Genomic DNA, 18,337 nt, shown 5'->3' on the forward strand with positions numbered 1-18,337 from the left:
TCCCCTCTCTGCCCCTCCCCTTCTTGGGCTCGCACATGTCCTCTCTCTCTCTCTCTCTCTCAAAATAAATAAATAAACATTAAAAAAATAAATGATCAAATTTACTATTTTTGGTCTGGTGGTTACTCTAATAGCCAGCTCAACATCTAAACTTTCCAGTGGTTGCCCAAAGACTGTCAAAACTAAATAAGCACCATATTTAATTAGTTTAAAGAATCCCAACGGGCCTGTGTATTGTGTTTCTGATTTGCAGGGACAGAATATCTTTATGATTCAGGCCTCTTGTGCTGTCAGTATGGTGACACTGGGAAGTTTATAAACATTAGAAGGGAAAATCCTGATGTTTGAGATGAATTTATTTCTACTACATTTAATTAAGAAATTAATAACAGCATATGATAAGCAGCCTTTATAAAATGGTAAGTATAAAGCTTATTTATTATGTTCAGACCACTCTCTTTGCAAATTTAATTTTTTTAAGAGAGTGGCAATCAACTGACGAGGTTGTTGCTACTCTAATTGTACACAATGCACATTTCACTGACTGTTCCTTCATTTTACCATCTGATTTCATACGCATTCCTAAAATGAGACTGAGATACACAGTTTATCAATCAATATTCCTTCGGAAGGATTATCTGTGTATATTTTCTGTTAAAAGGCAGCATCCCAGGTTCTTTCCTGCCATTTCCTTTGCCTTTGTAAATGCTGGAGAACGTGTTGGTTCACTTCAGCTTAGGGTATTACGATGCAAAATGTGAATTGTATAAAATGTGGATGATTATAATGATGATGATGATTCTTCATACATAATAGTTTTAGCTTTTTTGAAACTTCTGTGCGTGATCTGCTGACGAAGATCTTGTTAGACTACCTGATTGTATGACTAGTTTCCTTGGTCTGTGCTGTGGGACTTGGAGGTTTTAAAGAAGGTGGTCTTTCTTACCTTCCTAGTTCCTTATTTTGCATAGAAGTCATTGAGCTTTTACGACTTTGTATGAAAAATTAGAAATATCTGAAATATCATGGCCTCTTCCGGGAATTTTATATATAGCTGATCACTGCATAGAGTAGTAAGAATATATATCTGCAAGTCAAAGAGGAGAGCGGGGCTCAAGGGGTTCAGAAAGCCATGACTCCTGACTCCTACGTAACCACACGTTTTTCAGTGTTTTCTTGTGAGTTCTCTAATGGAAGTGCCAGTCATTGTGGAGATAATGCTGAGTTAGTATCATCTCTCAACATAAGACGAAGTGCTCCTGTAATTTATTTTTGAAATCTCTATTCGGGTTCCTTTAAAGTTCCCATTTTGATGTCCGGAGCTGGGTTCCCGATGATACATTGCAGAAAATGCCCACACTGATGCAATGCACGCTACTGTTTTATACAAAGGAACATAAATTGCCGAAAAGTTAGCATCCCCATGTGCCTGAATGTGTAATTTTTCAAAACTGATAGATTTTAAGAAGTAAATCATAGACACATACATTTATTCATGTACCTGCTCCAGAAAATTGATGCCATTAGATAAAAGTGTAAAGTCCTTGAAAATTGGGTTTGATCGTTCATATTGGCTGATTTTGTTTCCATCAATATTAAATTGAATATTTCCTGAAATTACAAGTTATCTAATATTTCTTATGCAAAATCAAGACTGCAGGAAGATGGCTGTATAATATAAATAAGAACATGCTTGACTTCATATCTGTCTTCTCAAAAATCTCCTAAAGACTCTTTGTACTCCCAAGTTCATGCAGACAAAAGTTAATGAGCAAAAACAGCCCCTCCCCGCCAACTATGTTCTAGTAAGCCATGCTGGACTTGTACTCTGCATTTTGCTTGTGAAATAGCCTTCTGTGTTTTTCCGATTATTGTTACTCCGGGTGACCCTTCCTCCAGCTGGCTCAGTAGCACTGCAGAGGCTGTTTTCCAGCTCTGGACACCATGTTCTTTTCAGTCATGTGATCTGTAAGTGCAGGCGTGATGGTGAGATGCATAGTCTTGCCGGAAGCTATTTGAAATTGACTAGGAAGACACATGCACACATGCTGTCCTCCCTGTGTGTTCCCCTCAAATGCTTGCATGAACACTCACTTTGAGAGAGACGAGCTGCTCTGTTCCTCACCCGGATGCTGAACATCATGCGTTTTAATGCAGCAAGTCACGTCACTGGTGACAATGCAGTGAGAGTGCTTTAAACTTAACTTTATTGGGGCACCTGGTCAGTTAAGCGCCCAACTCTTGATTTCAGCTCAGGTCATGATCTCATACTTTGTGAGATCGAGCCCCGTGTCAGGCTTCATGCTGACAACGTGGTGTGGGACCTGCCTGGGACTCTGTCTCTCCCTCCCTCTCTCTCTGCCCCTCCCCCACTTGTTCTCTTTTTCTCTCTCTCAAAATAAATAAGCATTAAAAAAAATAAACTTAGGGGAGCCTGGGTAGCTCCGTCGGTTAAGTGTCCGACTTCGGCTCAGGTCATGATCTCGCAGTCTGTGAGTTCGAGCCCCGAGGCAGGGTCTGTGCTGACAGCTCGGAGCCTGGAGCCTGCTTCCGATTCTGTGTCTCCCTCTCTCTGTGCCCTTCCCCTGTTTGCACTCTGTCTCTCTCTCAAAAATAAGTAAACATTAAAAAATAAAAAAAAATAAACAACTTTCTCAAAAACGGCATTTCAGGATACCACGTTAGTTGTTGCACACAGAAAGTAAATGGGGGAAAACTGAACCGACTAGGTGTTTTCTCTTTGAATTTTCCATCTTTCCCATATGGAGACATTGAGCCCATAAAATGCAGACTGCATTACTGGGCAGAGTCAGGAAAGATTTTTGTCTAATGATGCCAATACAATTCATGGCTGAGCATTTCAGAAACTGTTCTCAGATTTACAATATTTATTTCTTGGTAATGAAGTTGAGTGACAAGTACAAGTTTATACTGTAGGTTTTAGCAAGATAAAGAAAACTGACTACATTAGGGAAAGTGCTTAGATACGCTTTCTTATAACATGGGGACTCCGATTACTTGAACTCTGCAATATTCTACACGGGACGTGATGTAAAAGTCATTGGTTTTTAACAAAGAAATGTTTTTAAAAATTGAAAGAGTGAGTAAAGTAAAAATGTGTCAACTCCTGACATGCATCAAAATATCACCTCAAAAATGTTTGATGCAAATCTCATAATAGTAAACTTTTCTGTCATGTGTTTTTTTTTTTTTTTTTTTTTTTTTTTCATTAAATTGCAGCCTGTATATTCCTATCTTTTGTTCACAGGCCAGGAGGCTGATGGAACTGGCCGGTATTCCCAGATGAGAGACTGAGCAATTGCAGGGAAGGGTCTTGGACACCAGATTCTGGATTCTGTTTATCTGTCCTGCTTAAAAGTTTTTAGACCTAGTAGGACTAATACACATTCTCTTTTTAATTTTTTTTAAAGTTTGTTTATTTATTTGTTTATTTATTTAGTTATTGGGAGAGTACGCGCAGGGGAGGGGCAGAGAGGGACGGAGAGAGAGACAGAGCACAAGCTGGGGAGAGGCAGAGAGAAAGGGAGACGCAAAACCCAAAGCAGGCTCCGGGCTCTGAGCTGTCAGCACAGAGCCTGACGTGGGGCTCCAACCCATGAACCGTGAGATCATGATCTGAGCCAAAGGCGACGCTTAACTGACTGAGCCACCCAGGCATCCCATGCGCATTCTCTTTTTAAACCACAATTTATTTTCTTTCCCTTCCGTTCCCTTCCGTTCCCTTCCCTTCCCTTCCCTTCTCCTCTTTCTTTCCCCTCCCTCCCTCCCTTCCTCCTTCCTTCCTCCTCTCCTCTCCTCCCCTCCCCTCCCCTCCTCTCTTCTCCTCTCCTTCCCAAAGTAACTTTGCAGATGCACTGTGGATACTGAGTGCAGTGGGCAGGCCAAACCTAAGAGCATTGATGCAAAATATGCCCATGTACTAAAGCACGGAGCGCTGTCTCTGGCCGTGCAGCTTTATTAAATCACAGCTTGTCTAACATGCAAGATGGCAGCACGTGGGAAGAGAAGCCCGAACAGCAGGGTGTGTGCTGACCTTACTGTAGAGTCGTCACACGGACCACACACGGAGCTGCTCTGATCCTCCCGGAGCCCTCCTCAAGCTCCAGAGTCCCCAGGTTCCTGCCGTGGAGTCTATGGTACTTGATGAGACAAACCAGAACAAACCCAGCGTTTTCCAGTGTCGCCAGTGACCTTCAGGGAGGCGGTGTTGTTGGTCCTTTTCTCTCCCAAGCAGCCCAAAATTATAGAATTACCCTAGGAGGAGGGAGTCCTCCCTCTCTTCCAGATTCAGTGGCCTCTGACGGGTGGGTGAGTGTCTCCTGGAGATGCTCAGATTTCTGAGCATTTTTTCCTGCTCTTTTCAAGACCACGTTTGGGTGAGGACGGGCTCACGCCCTCCTGGAGCTGGATGGTGGGAGGGACTCCCTCTGCTGTCTGCTGAGGGTGGGTTGTTGGCTCTTAACCCTGCGGGTTAGTTGGCATCCTCTCCCAAAGCCCGTGGTGGTTATACCTCGTGGCGCTTTCTTGGCAAGGCCGCACTCCCTGGGTCGTCTGTCCCTTGAGGAATATACGTCCCATGTCACTTCCGGGCTCCCTGAAATCTGACCGGGAGTCTCACCTGGTTTCCGGCCTGAGCCCTCCATTACACGTTTAACTTGCTCTTGCCAAGTTGACCTTCTGTTCAGATCGAGTCGGGACTCTCATTTTAACTTCTGTGTCCCCTTTTGATGGCCAATGGCGAATTCTGGGTCACCATGCCGAGGGGAAAAGAGCACCGCGTGGTTTTGTCCTGGCAACTTAGGCCCAGAAGTGACCTGTCACTTCCACTCGCGGCTTGTTGGCCAGAGTTGGTCATGTAGCCTTGCCCCCCCTGCAAAGGGCCTGGACTGCTGTCCTCCACAAGCCCAGAAGGGAGAAAGCAGGCAACATTTGGCAGTTAGTGACTGCATGGCCCCTACCAGCGCATCTCCCGGAATTCCAGCGGAAGCCAAGCCAAAGCCAGTCCTCTGCTCTTTGCTTATTCCTCTCCCTTTTCTTGGTCCACGGGCTTCATTCCCGAGCAGAGGTGTCTGACTCACCTTGTGCAGCCACCTTCACTCGTCCTCCATTCCGGCTCTTTCCAAGGCCCCCGGTTCCCGCCTTCTCTTCCTGTCCCACACCAACTCCTCACGCGTTGGGGTTCCTATTTTTCTGAGTTGTTCTTTGCCCTCTTGGCTTCTCTGGGGCTCAGTGGTATAATGGTCACTGGCCACCAGGATTTGCTGGACAAAAAGAGTGAAAAAACACAGCAACTTAACTTTTCAGAGTTATTTGTGGTGTTTATAATCTGCATAGTAAGCGCCTCACGGCGGCCATAATTTTGCCGTAAGAGTTTTCACTTTTCCAAGAGTCAGCAGTGCCTGTGACAAACGGGGCAACTTCCCACATGGTGTATGGCAGCCTTTCTAAGGGCTTATCACATTCTAAAATAGTTGTCCAGAAAATTCTAGTCTGGGCTCTTTTCGAATGAATTCACATTTTGTATCACTCATAATACACAGAGAGGTTCATATAAGTTATTTATTTAACAATACCTTTTTAAAAAACTTATTTATTTTGAGAGAGAGAGAGCAGGAATGTGAGCGGAGGAAGGGCAGAGAGAGAGAGAGAGAGAGAGAGGGAGAGAGAATCCCAAGCAGGCTTTGCACTGTCAGCACAGAGCCCAGTGTGGGGCTCCAACCCACGAACCGTGAGGTCGTGACCTGAGCCGAAATCAAGAGCTGGACGCTTGGGACGCCTGGGTGGCTCAGTTGGTTAAGTGTCTGACTTCAGCTCAGGTCATGATTTCACGGTTCATGGGTTCAAGACCTGTGTCGCGTTCTGTGCTGACAGCTCAGGGCCTGGAGTCTGCTTCACATTCTGTGTCTCCCTCTCTCTCTCTCTGCCCCTTCCCTGCTCGTACTCTTTCTCTCTGTCTCTCATAAACGAATGTTAAAAAAAAAAAAAAAAGGAGTTGGACGCTTAACTGACTGAGCCACCCGGGCGTTCCAACAGTTATGTACCTTTGGCTTATATTATGATGTCTTTGCTCACTTAACTTTTAATACACATCATCCCTACAGAGCTGTATTTTGTCTGATCCCTTCACACGCTTCTCCAGGGTCTCCCATCCACCCACATTTAGCTGTATTGCCCCTTCTAGGGATTTCCTTTTTTTTTTTTTTTTTTTTATTCTCTTCAGGACCCCTGGTAAAAGTGCACCTGCTAAGGTGACCTTCCTTTCTGCCAAAGTGGTCAGGTCCAATCAGCAATCTTTCGTGAGGCCCCTGGGATCCCTCATGGTACCTAGATGCCATGTTAAAATCAAAGCACACGGGAGCCCTGAACGGCACGCGTCTCTTGTGACGCAGGAAGATCGTAGCCCGTGACGGAGGCTGATGGGACCTCTCGCTGGGCCCTGTGGTCAGCCGCTCTACAGCTCTGCAGAGACCTGCCCGGACTAGGGGCCGCCTGGGAGACGGTGATTCAGGGGCTCACTGTTCTCACGATTCTCGCAGCTCGGCTCTTTTCCTGTCGCCACGTTTCCTCTAAGGAAATCAAACGGGACAGGCTTTGCTCTGACGCATTCAAGGGCCCTCCTGTGCCCCCTCCCAAAGGGCTCCCCGTCAACTTTTTCGCATTCATTAGAACACCCTATTTGGTAGAACAGGTAATCTGTACGTGACTCTGTTCATCCGAGGCTCTCACGGCGTGCTTACAGATGGTTACGAATTGAGCCGCACGACATCCTTAAAGGGAATGTAAGTTTTAGCGTCAGTGGGGTTTTTTTCCCAGAGGCGTTTGGCTGACCGAGCGGCCACAAATGGGCGGATCATTGAGTGGCCTTGGTTTTATTTCTGAGCGTCTCACCCTTGCGTCTCCTGACATGATCCCGCACCGTATTTGATTTTTAGAAAAGGAGACAGAGCCTTAAGAAAAGCAGTGGAAATCCGTGAGGAGGGGGGAGCTCGGTGCCTGGACCCCTGCCCTCCCTGGCCGTCTGGACGCAGCAGAGGGAGGTGCTGCTGTTCCCGCTGGCCTCGAGGGTTGACTGCCCTCCTGTCTGTTCCGAACAACTCGGGGCCTCTGGAATGATGCCTTCACGGAATTAGGACACGTCCCAGAGTTGCCACTCCTCGTAAACATGGAGATTTCACGGGATATGAGGAGGCTCCGTCCCACATTTTATTCGGTCGTAAATGAGGGACTGATCACATGTTCAGACGGTTCGAGGCTTGCCGGGCAATTCTTGTTCTATTTCTCAGGTGAGAAATTAGCAGAATCCTCTCACAGTCTTGTCCGTGCCGAACTGCAAACAAGTAAGAACTGAAAAGCCTCACATCGACTCAGATCTGAGTGCTTCTCGAGGATATACGTTCCTGGAAAACCCGGTCAGGAACATACGTGAGCCCAGCAAAAGGAGACACGCCGTCTCGATAGGTTTTTGTTTATTTTTCGCAGAAGGAGCCGCGGTAACGCACGCTCGGTGCCAGAGGGCATCGAGAGTTTTCCCCGGGGATGCAGCACACAGAGGGAGCTTCCGGAAGCCACACGTGGATGGTGCACTGGCCTCGCCGACAAATCTCAAACTGACCAGCGCGCCCCTATTTTTATTTAACTGTGGACTTGTCTGTTCACAAAACCATTACAGGCTACCTTTGCACTGCGTATAGCAATCTGGTTCACAAGTAGGCACCCGCGTGTGACTTTCCCCTTAGGGATGCACTTTTTGGGAAACGTCCCTCCCCCCTCGCCACCCCCCACCTCCTGCCTCCCCCACCCTCCCCCCTGCCCAGGAATGCAGGAAGCACTTCGGGAAGGGGATCCAGAAGGGGATCGGAGCACATCTAGGCAGACCCAGAGCGGGGTTTCTGTGCCGGCTCCTTCCTGAGAGCCCGAAACGCCCCGTATAGGTAGCTGGGGTTGCTTCCTAAGGAATCCGAGCTGCAGCAGATGTGCCGAGACCCTCAGCAACGTCGGCAGGGTTGTGACACGGGCTTCAGCGTGTCGAGCCCCAGGATCTCTGAGTGGGGAGATCTGGGGGTGTCTGCGTGCTGGCCCTTCTTTCCCAGGGGGACACTCTGGTGCCCTTCCCTGTCGCCCTGGGCCCCACCCGGAACTCCGAGTAAAGCTTCTGTGAATTAGGTTGTGTGCCAGGGAGCTAAGGACCCGCACAACCGGGTGAGATCCCATTTGAGACAATGGAATAATGACCTTGGCAGTGGTCTCAACTTCACCACTTACTTGCTCAGCGTTTGGATGCCCTGAAGATGGGTGGGTGCGGTCACGTCAAGTTAACCCACTTGACCTTTGCTCCCTTGGGTATCTCCCTGGTCTGGAACTCGTTGACACTTGAAGAAGGCACAAGCTTTTGCTTTTCGCCTCTGGGCGATGTTCTTCTTTGCGTAAAGCCAGCAGTTATGAGAGCTTGTGCCCCGTGGCCACCAGGAGTGGCGGTCACTGTCGTCATGATCAGTGGACAGAGTAATGAAGGCCCAGGTGAGCGTTTCCTGTTCAACCCTTCCTGTCCCCGAGGAATTGTCGCTGCCTGTGTCTGGGCTGACCTGAGGGGCAGGAAGCAATCACACAGGAGTAACCAGAGACAGGAACCTTCCGATAGATCGACATAAAATACAGTCTGGTTATTGGTAGGCAGCCCACACTGCCTAGCTGAGAAACCACAGGGGTATTTTCTTAGAGGGGGTGGAGGGTGGGAAGGGGGCCCGAGCTTTGATGACACATCCTCACGGATGCTTAACACCTCCTCTGGCCGAGTCCTCCCTCCAGGCCGAACACACGCCTACCACACTTTCCCTAGGAGTGAGAAGGCTGTTTGGCGATCCAGGCACTGGACCCTCGTTCTGTGAAAGTTGGGCCCTCTGGATGTGTTTTCCGTTGTACAAATTGGGACGCTTTGTTCCGCAAGGGCCTGAGGTGGGACAGGGGCAGGTGGTGGGGGAAAAAGACAGTGCACGGTGCACACAGGAAGGAATGCACGGCAGCCCGAGTCATTGCCCAGCAGCGATCTGGGGACGACCCGGGACCCTGTTGCCTGCTGAAAGTGAACTGCCCCATGGCACAGGGGGTCCTCAAGCTCTGTTCCTTTATCAAGTACCTAGTTAATCACATAGCTTAATTTGCATACTGGTAGCATCGGAAGTGTTCAGGGTCTGTTGCCTGTAGGGAACGGGTAGGCGTTGAAGGCCGCTTGGCATGTGGGAGAGGCTGGGCCAGGGCAACATGCTGGAAACATCACCGTCTGTTTACTCCCTGTGCTTTTCTCTGGTACCGTCCCAGTGGTATTTCCTGGCTTCAAGAGAGACGAAAAATGACAGAAAGATCACGAAATGCAAAAGAGGGTATCGTTAGTACCTTCTTTAGAACTTTAATACCAACCAGCCTGAGCTGGGAGACAGGACGTTATGTAGTTTCTTAGAGATTTGAACTGGTTCATATAAAATTTCCAGCGTGGCATCTCCAAGTTAAGATGATCAGCTAAATGGCAACCCCTAGGTTTTAACTTTATTTTTGTGACAACCGTAAAACCACCCACTGTGGCAGAGTAGTGTCCCCAGGACTGTTAGTTCTCAGCTGGAATCCAGAAGGAGGGTGGCTCAGTCGCTGAAGCATCAGGCTCTTATTTTCCGCCTAGGTCATGATCTCACGGTTCATGGGTTCGAGCCCCGAGTCAGGCTCCACACTGTTAACACAGAGATTGGGATTGTCTCTCTCCCTGTCTCTCTCTGCCATTACTCCGCTCTCTCTCTCTCTCTCTCTCTCTCTCTCAAAATGAATAAATACACTTAAAAACAATTTGTAGAAATCTGGAAGGACTTCCATTTCTCAACTTAGTGGGGCCCTTGGACAAAGCAGTAGAAATGTAGGCGTGCTGGATGACAGCCAGGCCTGTCATTCGAGACAAGGGAAGACTGAGAAACTGTCCCAGGTTGGAGGACACGGTCCCTAAATAGGATTCTGGTGCAGCACAGGAAGTGAATGGGAAAACGGGAGAAACCAAGATAAAGTTCATCCTTTTAATTGCTGTTGTACCCGTGTAGATATCTTAGTTTTTTTAAATGTTTATTTATTTTTGAGACAGTGAGAGACAGAGTGCGAGTGGGGGAGGGGCAGAGAGAGAGGGAGACACAGAATCTGAAACAGGCTCCAGGCTCTGAGCGGTCAGCACAGAGCCCGACGCGGGGCTCGAACCCACGGACCGTGAGATCCTGACCTGAGCCGAAGTCGGACGCTCAACCGACTGAGCCACCCAGGCGCCCCCCCGATATCTTAGTTTTAATGTTTGTTTATTTTGAAAGACAGCGAGCATGAGTGGGGGAGGGACAGAGAGAGAGGGACAGCGAGAGAATCCCAAGCAGGCTCCGCACTGTCAGCACAGAGCCCGATGCAGGGCTCGATCCCGTGAACCCTGAGATCATGACCTGAGCCAAAATCAAGAGCCTCCCGGGCGCCCCTGTAAATCTCTTAGTTTTGATAAAAGTGCCATGATGGTGTAAGGTGTTAACTGTCGGGGAAGTTGAGTAAAAAGCAAACAGGAATCCCCTGTACCACGTTTGCGGCCCTTTTGTCCATGGGAAATTCTTTCAGAATGAGAAGTTCAGAACTGCATTACAGAACAGCCGAAATTGCAGCGTATTTAGGATTCTGAGTCCAAGGCGAAGGCATTGCTTGCGCCTGTGGTACGTCGAGAAGAAAATGTGCAGTATTTGACCAAAGATTCACGGCAGGAAAACGGGCAGATCTTAGAAAGGATCTGGGCTCTAAAGAGCTTGGAAGCTTTAGACTTTGCTAAAAGGTTGTACGCCGAGTGCTGCTCGTGGAAGACGCGGAGAAGAAGCACACACGCTCACCTCCTGGTGATGCCCCCACACCCCGATGCAAGCGCCCCGTTTCTGTTCCCCTCCAAGTGCCACGCGACCACGTCACACCCCTCCTGACACACAGCCAGTCCTGGTGGCTCTAGCATCCCGAGCGTGGATGTCAATCAGAGCCCCCGATGAGAAGATAGTAACTGTTGTCTAACGCATTAGACCTTATCGTGAGGACCCCAAGTCAGGTGTCAGAACAGTGGGGCAAAATAAAAAATCACTTTTGTCCTATTAGGGATGGTTTCCATCCCATGTGTCTTCTAGACATGGATAAGTAGCAAAATACGAATTCCGGAATGCATCTCGAAGACCCAAACACGTCAGCCTTACGCCTTCGGGTAGTTCTAATTTTTCTGTTTCTCATCGGCACCGGACAAAGCCGAGCGCCGTGATTCCTGTTCTGCACCTGTTGTCTGGAAACCTGAGAAAGCCCTTGCCTGTCACTCGCTCTGGGCTCTCCCTGCACCTCCCTGCTGCCTCTCAGGGCTCTCCCTCCCTGCACAGAGAAACCTTCACCTCCTCCCCCTGCCACGCTGCATTTCAAATCGTTCTTTGAAACGTCTGTTTCTCGCATGAATCTGTGAGCATATCGAGTGTAGGACTGTGCCCTCGCCCCTTTCCTTTTCCCAATATGTAATACTGTACGTGCTCACGTTGGCATTCCAGAATTAAGTCTCTCTAGTTCTATCATGGTCTAAATAGTTTCCTTTAGGTCCAGCCAAGGGTAGGTCATACATAAAGTAAAGTAACACCCTTCCGAGTGTTGATGTGGCAGGTTCAACCGTCCACCTGTTGCGTTAAGCACTTTCACTTTGTTGGGAACCACCGGGGTGTTAGGGGTTATGAGCCAGAAACCAAAGTAATTTATGTAGGATTCATCTATTTACTTAACCCGTGGTTTTGAGTCTGTGTGTGTGTGTGTGTGTGTGTGTGTGTGTGTAATTAAGAGCAGTTACGTGTTCCAGAATTTGAAACGGTGATTTTCATAAATTTTATTTATGATCCCCTTCTTACAGGATAGTATAGATCCCAAAGATTTCTTTCCCCTTACTGTTTTTTTTTTTTTTTTCCTGTTTCTATTTCCACTAAAAGGGGCTGGTGGCTGGTCTCCACGCGTGTCAGATAAATACCAGTGGCTGCAGATCGACCTCGGAGAGAGAATGGAGGTCACGGCTGTGGCCACCCAGGGAGGATACGGGAGCTCCGACTGGGTGACCAGCTACGTCCTTATGTTCAGTGATGGCGGGAGGAACTGGAAGCTGTATCTGCGAGAAGAAAGCCTGTCGGTATGTTCCTTCCCTGCGAGTGGGTCCGTCAGAGCGTGAATTATGCCAATTACTGCCTGTTGCTGCAAATCTGTCGGATCAAGTATAGAGTGGAGCCCCCTAAATTACTCGAAAAGTGTTTCCAAGCGACTGTAAGACACATGTGGCATTTTAAAATGTGCTGCCCATGTATAATTTATGAAATAACTAAAAGTAAAACAATTTTGTAATGCGGTGAAATATTGACAATGTCTTCCCATGATTCCTTAACATAGTGTGAAATCTAAGGAATAAAGCCACATACAACCTACTCTATTTTTTGTTCCAGAACCCAGCGGCTGGTGTTGCCGTGGCGTTGTCCAATTAAGTAAATTCATTCTTCTGTGTCCTCCGATTAAGTGAGATTTCTGGAAAACCCCAAACGTTTAAAAATAGGTGTAATGGAGAGTCTCCCTATGGACGGCATGTTGGGGGACACAAATCCGGCTCCAACAGGAAATTGTGTACTTGGGTGGCCCCTTGTAATTCATGGGAGCTAGATCTCTGGGATTCGTTGGAATCGTGATTATTTTGCATTCGTGACATAGTTTTGACCTCTGATTACATATCGTGTTTCTTTTGGAAGAATTAAATTTTGCCTGCCTTTTAAAAAATATTTAAATATTCATTTTAAGAGAGAGGGTGTGTGTGCATGCATGAGCAGAGCGGAGAGGGAGGGAGGGAGGAAGAGAGAGAGAGAGAGAGAGAGAGAGAGTTTCAAGCAGGCTCTGTGCTGTCAGTGCAGAGCCCAGTCTGGGGCTCAGTTTCACAAACCGTGAGTGAGATCATGACCTGAGCCAAGATCAAGAGTCGGACGCTCAGCTGACTGAGCCAGCCAGGAGCCCCTTGCCTGACTTTTTGACTATGACACTATGTGAAATTTATTATCTAATTAGCATTTGTGTGTTTTTTTTAACGTTCCATTTATTTTTGAGACAGAGAGAGACAGAGCATGAACGGGGGAGGGGCAGAGAGAGAGGGAGACACAGAATCCGAAACGGGCTCCAGGCTCTGAGCGGTCAGCCCAGAGCCCGATGCGGGGCTCGAACTCACGGACCGCGAGATCGCGACCTGAGCCGAAGTCGGACGCTTAACCGACTGAGCCCCCCGGGCGCCCCAGCATTTGTGTTTTTAAATCACAGTCTGCCCTGAATGAGAAGCTCTGTGCGCACAGTGTTTGCACTTGGCTGGTGGGGCGGCTGATGGGGCGGGGGGGGTGTGTGGCCTGTGGGAGATGTGTCAGGTGGAGAAGGACTTACTCTTTTCTTGTTACTAAAAATGCAGTTTAGATGCTTGCCAGGGGCTAGGGGAACAGAGGAATGGAGAGTCAGCGTGGAGTGGGGACAGAGTTTCAGTTGAGAAGGTGAAAAGTTCTGGAGATGCACGGTGGGAACGGTTGCACAACAGTGCGAATGTTAATGCCAGAGAAATGCACGCTTAAAAGTGGTCAAAGTGGTAAATTTTATATCGTGACTATATACCCACAATAAAAAATATACAGCTTAGTTTCCATTTAATTTAGGCTAAGGATATTATGTAACTTTTTAAAAAAATATATCTTTTAAATGTTTATTTTGAAAAAAAATTTTGACGTTTATTCACTTTTTTGAGAGAGAGAGAGAGACACACACACACAGAGTGTGAGCAAGGAAGGGGCAGAGAGAGTGAGACACAGAATCCGAAGCAGGCTCCAGGCTCTGAGCTGGCAGCACAGAGCCCAGTGTGGGGCTCAAACCAATGAACTGTGAGATCATGACCTGAGCTGAAGTCGGACATTTAACCAACCGAGCCACCCAGGTGCCCCTTTAATGTTTATTTTTGAGAGAGAGAGCGAGAGCTGGTGCGTGTGCAAGCAGGGGAGGGGCGGAGAGAGAGGGAGACAGAGGATCCGAAGCAGGCTTCAGGCTGTCAGTGCACAGAGCCCGACTTGGGGCTCCACGCGGGGCTGGAACCCACGAACCGTGAGATCATGACCTGAGCCGAAGTCGGTCCCTTAACCGACTGAGCCACCCAGGAGCCCTGCATGTTATGTAATGCTTAAAATTTTTTTCTCATCGTGGCAGGAGGAAAAGCATCAGCCAGGAAGCGGCCACTTGTTAGCACGTGACTTACCTCTAACACTAACAAACAACACAATGACAAATTCCCCTCATTTGTCCCTAAATTGCCCCCATTTGCACTTCCTTAGAACTCTGTTACTCAGTGTAACTTCATAGATCATGGCCTATTTAGTTTTTTATCTCTGGACCTCTTTCTAGTTCACCAATAAATGCTGATGTAAATTGAATTAAGAACTGGCCAGGTGTCTTAACAGGAGGTGAAACAGACTAGGAGAGGATTTGGGGTTTCGGGGCTGGCTGACTGCCCAAACCAGCAGTTGCCAAGTGTGTGATCAGAAGTAGATATTGAGGTCGAGTTAATTCTTAGAACAGCAGGTCCAAAGCAGGGTTAAGATAAACATGAATTAAGAATGAGTGACAGTTAGGGGCGCCCGGGTTGGCTCCGTCGGTTGAGCATCTGACTTGTTTTCAGCTCAGGTCATGATCCCAGGGTTGTGGGATTGAGCCCTGTGTCGGGGTCTGTGCTGAGGGTGGAAGTCTGCTTAGGATTCTCTCTCCCTCTCTCTCTGTCTCTCCCTCTCCCCCTCTCTCTCTGTCCCTCCCTCTGCCCTCATCCCCACTTTCTCTCTCTTACAAAAAAGAAGAATGAGTAACAGTTAAAGCTTAACAAAGCATCTACTTATATAGAGAACTTTTATTCAAAATTAAGTCTTGGTTTTGGAAATCAGGTAACTGATAGTGCATGCTTAGTTTTTATTTCAAGTTTTTAAAGTTTATTTATTTTGAGAGAGAGAGAGAAAGAGAGAGCACGCACGGGAGGGGCAGAGAGAGAGAGAGAGAGAGAGAGAATGAGAATACCAAGCAGGCTCCACACTGTTAGCGCAGAACCTGATACAGGGCTCCAACTCCCGAACGTGAGGTCAAGACCTGAGCGGAAATCAGGAGTTGGACGCGTAACCGAGCGAGCCACCCCGGCGCCGCTGATGTCAAATTTTTATTTACATTCTAGTTAGTTAACATATACGATAAAACTGGTTTCAGGTGTAGAGTTTAGTGCACGCCTGTTCTTAGTCGCGCTAACTACGGCTCATGTTTTTTACCCCCATCCCACTCTGATACATGGCTGAGAAATTGTGACAGTTCCTGTGTTTCGGCTCAGCAGCTCAGGGGCAACCATCTCCAAGCGTCACCATCTGGCACTTTGCTTCGAGGAGCCCAGGGGAGGTGGGGGCAGGGATAGTGGCCTTACCGATCGGAGACCACGTAGGGGAGCCCCCCTCGGTCCTGCGCCCATCACACAGTAAGGACTGGTGTGGTGGCCTACCTCCCCGTCCTGGGGGGCTAAAGACACGCCTTCCTCCTCTGCATCCCCAGAACTTCACGGTGCCTGGCCCGCAGCAGAAAGCTGGGACGCATTCGCTAGATGCGTGCATGCGTGTGTGCGTGGGGTCTCCCTTCCGGCAGGAAGTCGCTCTTGAGTGACTGACGTGCTCGAAAGCCCTTCGTCTCAGCGCAGGGGTCTCTGACGCTCCACTGCAAAGATTTCTTCTGCGTCTTGATCTCCGTTAGGAAAGGTGGCTCATCCTTGCCTTCTTTTGGTCCGTCACTGCGGCTTAAGTGGATTCGTTTCCTGCTCCGGGCCCGCCTCTCTATACAGTTGACTCTGACAGTGGGACGCCCCACGGGGCGATCATTACGAGATTGTATGTACAGTTTCTGGAAAAAGATGAGGCCGACTTGGCTGCTCTCTGGCCCTCTCACGTAGAGGCAGCGGCTCTTAATGACAACGGAGGCTCGACCCCTCCGTCAGGGTGTGGTTTTCATTACGGATCGCTGACCTTAATTGGAGAGTGAATTTGAGAGTCTAAACAAAATTCCCTTGAAAGGTTTACACTCTTCGTTAGCGACACTTTGCCGTTTTCTTGGTTTCGTGCTGCCAGGGTAAGAAGTTACCATGCCCTTCGCGGCCCGATGCAAGGGAGAGCTATGACGTCACGGTTTCTGCAGGTCTGAAGTTGGGGTGTAACCAGCTGGGTCCTCTGTGTAGGGGGTGGGAAGGGCTGGAGAGATCCCGATGACCCCCCTCAGGTTGTGCGACTCACTTTGGTGGGGGGGACTCACGGGACCAGTGTGTAGTCATAAAACTGATGAGAGGACGCAAAGCAAAATCAGGAGAGAAGGAAGGTGCTTGGGGCGCAGCCCGTGGCAAACCAGTCATAAGCCCCCACGAGTCCTGTCCACGTGGACACCCATAGAACATGCCTCATTCTTCCTCAAGAAAGTTCTGGCAATCTGCGTGAGGTGTTGCAACCGTGGAAACTCATCAGACGCTCAACAGCCGGGGTGTTTTTGGGGGGCTGGTCGCATAGGCACCCTCTGCCTTGTGAGACCCCCTACAAGGATGACGGTGTTGAGTATAAACTATACCGTTTGCACAAACGTTAGGCACAGTGAGCCGCTCTCATCATTAGGGTCTTGGGAACGGGCCAGCCTTGTGATTCGAACCAGTCCAGGTGATTTGAGAGTCCAGCCACACTGTAAGGAGGGGGTTCGGTGGTCTCTGTCTTGGCTGTACCCGAGAGCCTTCCCTGCCCCTCGCCTTCCCTGGGTTCGCTCCTGGCATTTATTTCCCTGTACAGAAGGGCGGGTTCAGAAGTCTGTGGACGCGCTGTGACTTGCCTGGCTCTGCCGAGGGGCCATCGGGGAACGCGTGTCTGTGGTCGTCGGAAGAGCCCATGCCACCAGCCGGCTCCATCTGCCCCGCACTAGGGACCAAAGCCCCTGGACGGTGGGTGGAGCCATGTAAGGACCTAGTGGCCACCGTCATGGGACGGCCGTGTTATCAAATTTCCTGTCCTTCGTCTCTCTCTCCTTGAGCCTTGCCTTTGTTATATCTCTCTCTGCTTTTCTCTCCTTATCATCACATCTTTCTTCTCCTGTCCTCTCCTTCTCTACAAGAGAGAGGGCCCAGATTACCCTAGGCCCCACATCTCCACCTGTGGCGCACAGACCATCGGTATCACCTGGGATCTCGATAGAAAATGGAATCTCAGGGGGACTGGATCTGGCCTACTAAATCCGAATCTGCGTTTAAAGAAGATTCTCAGGGGATCCCAGAAGTGCTGACTGAGATGACCAAGGACATCTGTACATGCCTGGCTCACAGGGGGTCATGCCCCTGCTGGAGGACGCAGGTGTCCCACACGGTGTCAGCCTGATCAGGCGATCCTCCCTGCAGGAACCTCGCTCTGTTGTCCTGTGGCTGGAGAACACCCTCTTTCTCCCCAGCTGTCACCAACCTCGTGGGACACAAGCCCAGAGTGTCTTCTCGTTGCTTTTATTGACGAATGACAACCCAAGTGCTTAAAGGTAGTTCCGTCTTTGAGAACTATGTTATTTCTTGAATCTGTACATTTTGCATTAATTAGGACTTCATTCTTTCCGTTTTGAACTCATCAGAACTCAGATTCAACGATTAGATCCCGTGGGAACTCAAGACTGGGTTGTTAACTCTGAATGCATTGACAACTTACAATTCAAGTGTATGTTTCTTCCCTATGCAGGACGTTTGTGTGAAAAAGGAATTCTTCTAAGAGCAGACTGGTAAACTGTATTTGAAAACAAAAATAAAAGAAATTATTTGATATAAACATAGGATCTAGTATAACTAATTCTATTGAATAGATTCCTTTTTCCTTGAAAAAATGTGTATCAGTAGGTCCACAGCTGAAAATAAAATCGAAACAGCCAACCATTTGAAACTTTAGTCTACTTTCAGTAATTTATAACCTAAGCCAAGTAGAAAAGTGTAGACTAATTAGTGAGGCTAATTAATATTGTATTGAAAGACACGACAACCTTACAGTGCTCTACAAGAGTGACAGAGGTGACCCCAAGGATTTAGGGTAGGAGAAATGACAGGGAAATATTGGAAGCAAGACAGATGGCATGAGGGGGTGTTCATTATATCTGCAGTGGTTTATCTGTTGGGGGGGAAGGAGCTTAGGTACAGATAACAAAATATTCACCCTGTTAAGTCCAGATCACA

General features: G+C 48.4%; 1 protein-coding gene across 3 annotated transcripts in view; it reads left to right on the forward strand.

The window, feature by feature from the left end:
- The window catches only part of LOC123592539 (contactin-associated protein-like 3), a 193,955-nt gene that overhangs the window by 34,639 nt on the left and 140,979 nt on the right, over positions 1-18,337 (forward strand). For all 3 annotated transcript variants that reach the window (XM_045467707.1, XM_045467705.1, XM_045467706.1), the window contains one exon: positions 12,018-12,211. In XM_045467707.1, the coding sequence (XP_045323663.1) occupies positions 12,018-12,211 (194 nt within the window). The remainder of the gene's footprint in view (positions 1-12,017; positions 12,212-18,337) is intronic.

This window comes from Leopardus geoffroyi, chromosome D4 (assembly GCF_018350155.1).
Source record: "Leopardus geoffroyi isolate Oge1 chromosome D4, O.geoffroyi_Oge1_pat1.0, whole genome shotgun sequence".
Lineage (NCBI taxonomy): Eukaryota > Metazoa > Chordata > Mammalia > Carnivora > Felidae > Leopardus > Leopardus geoffroyi.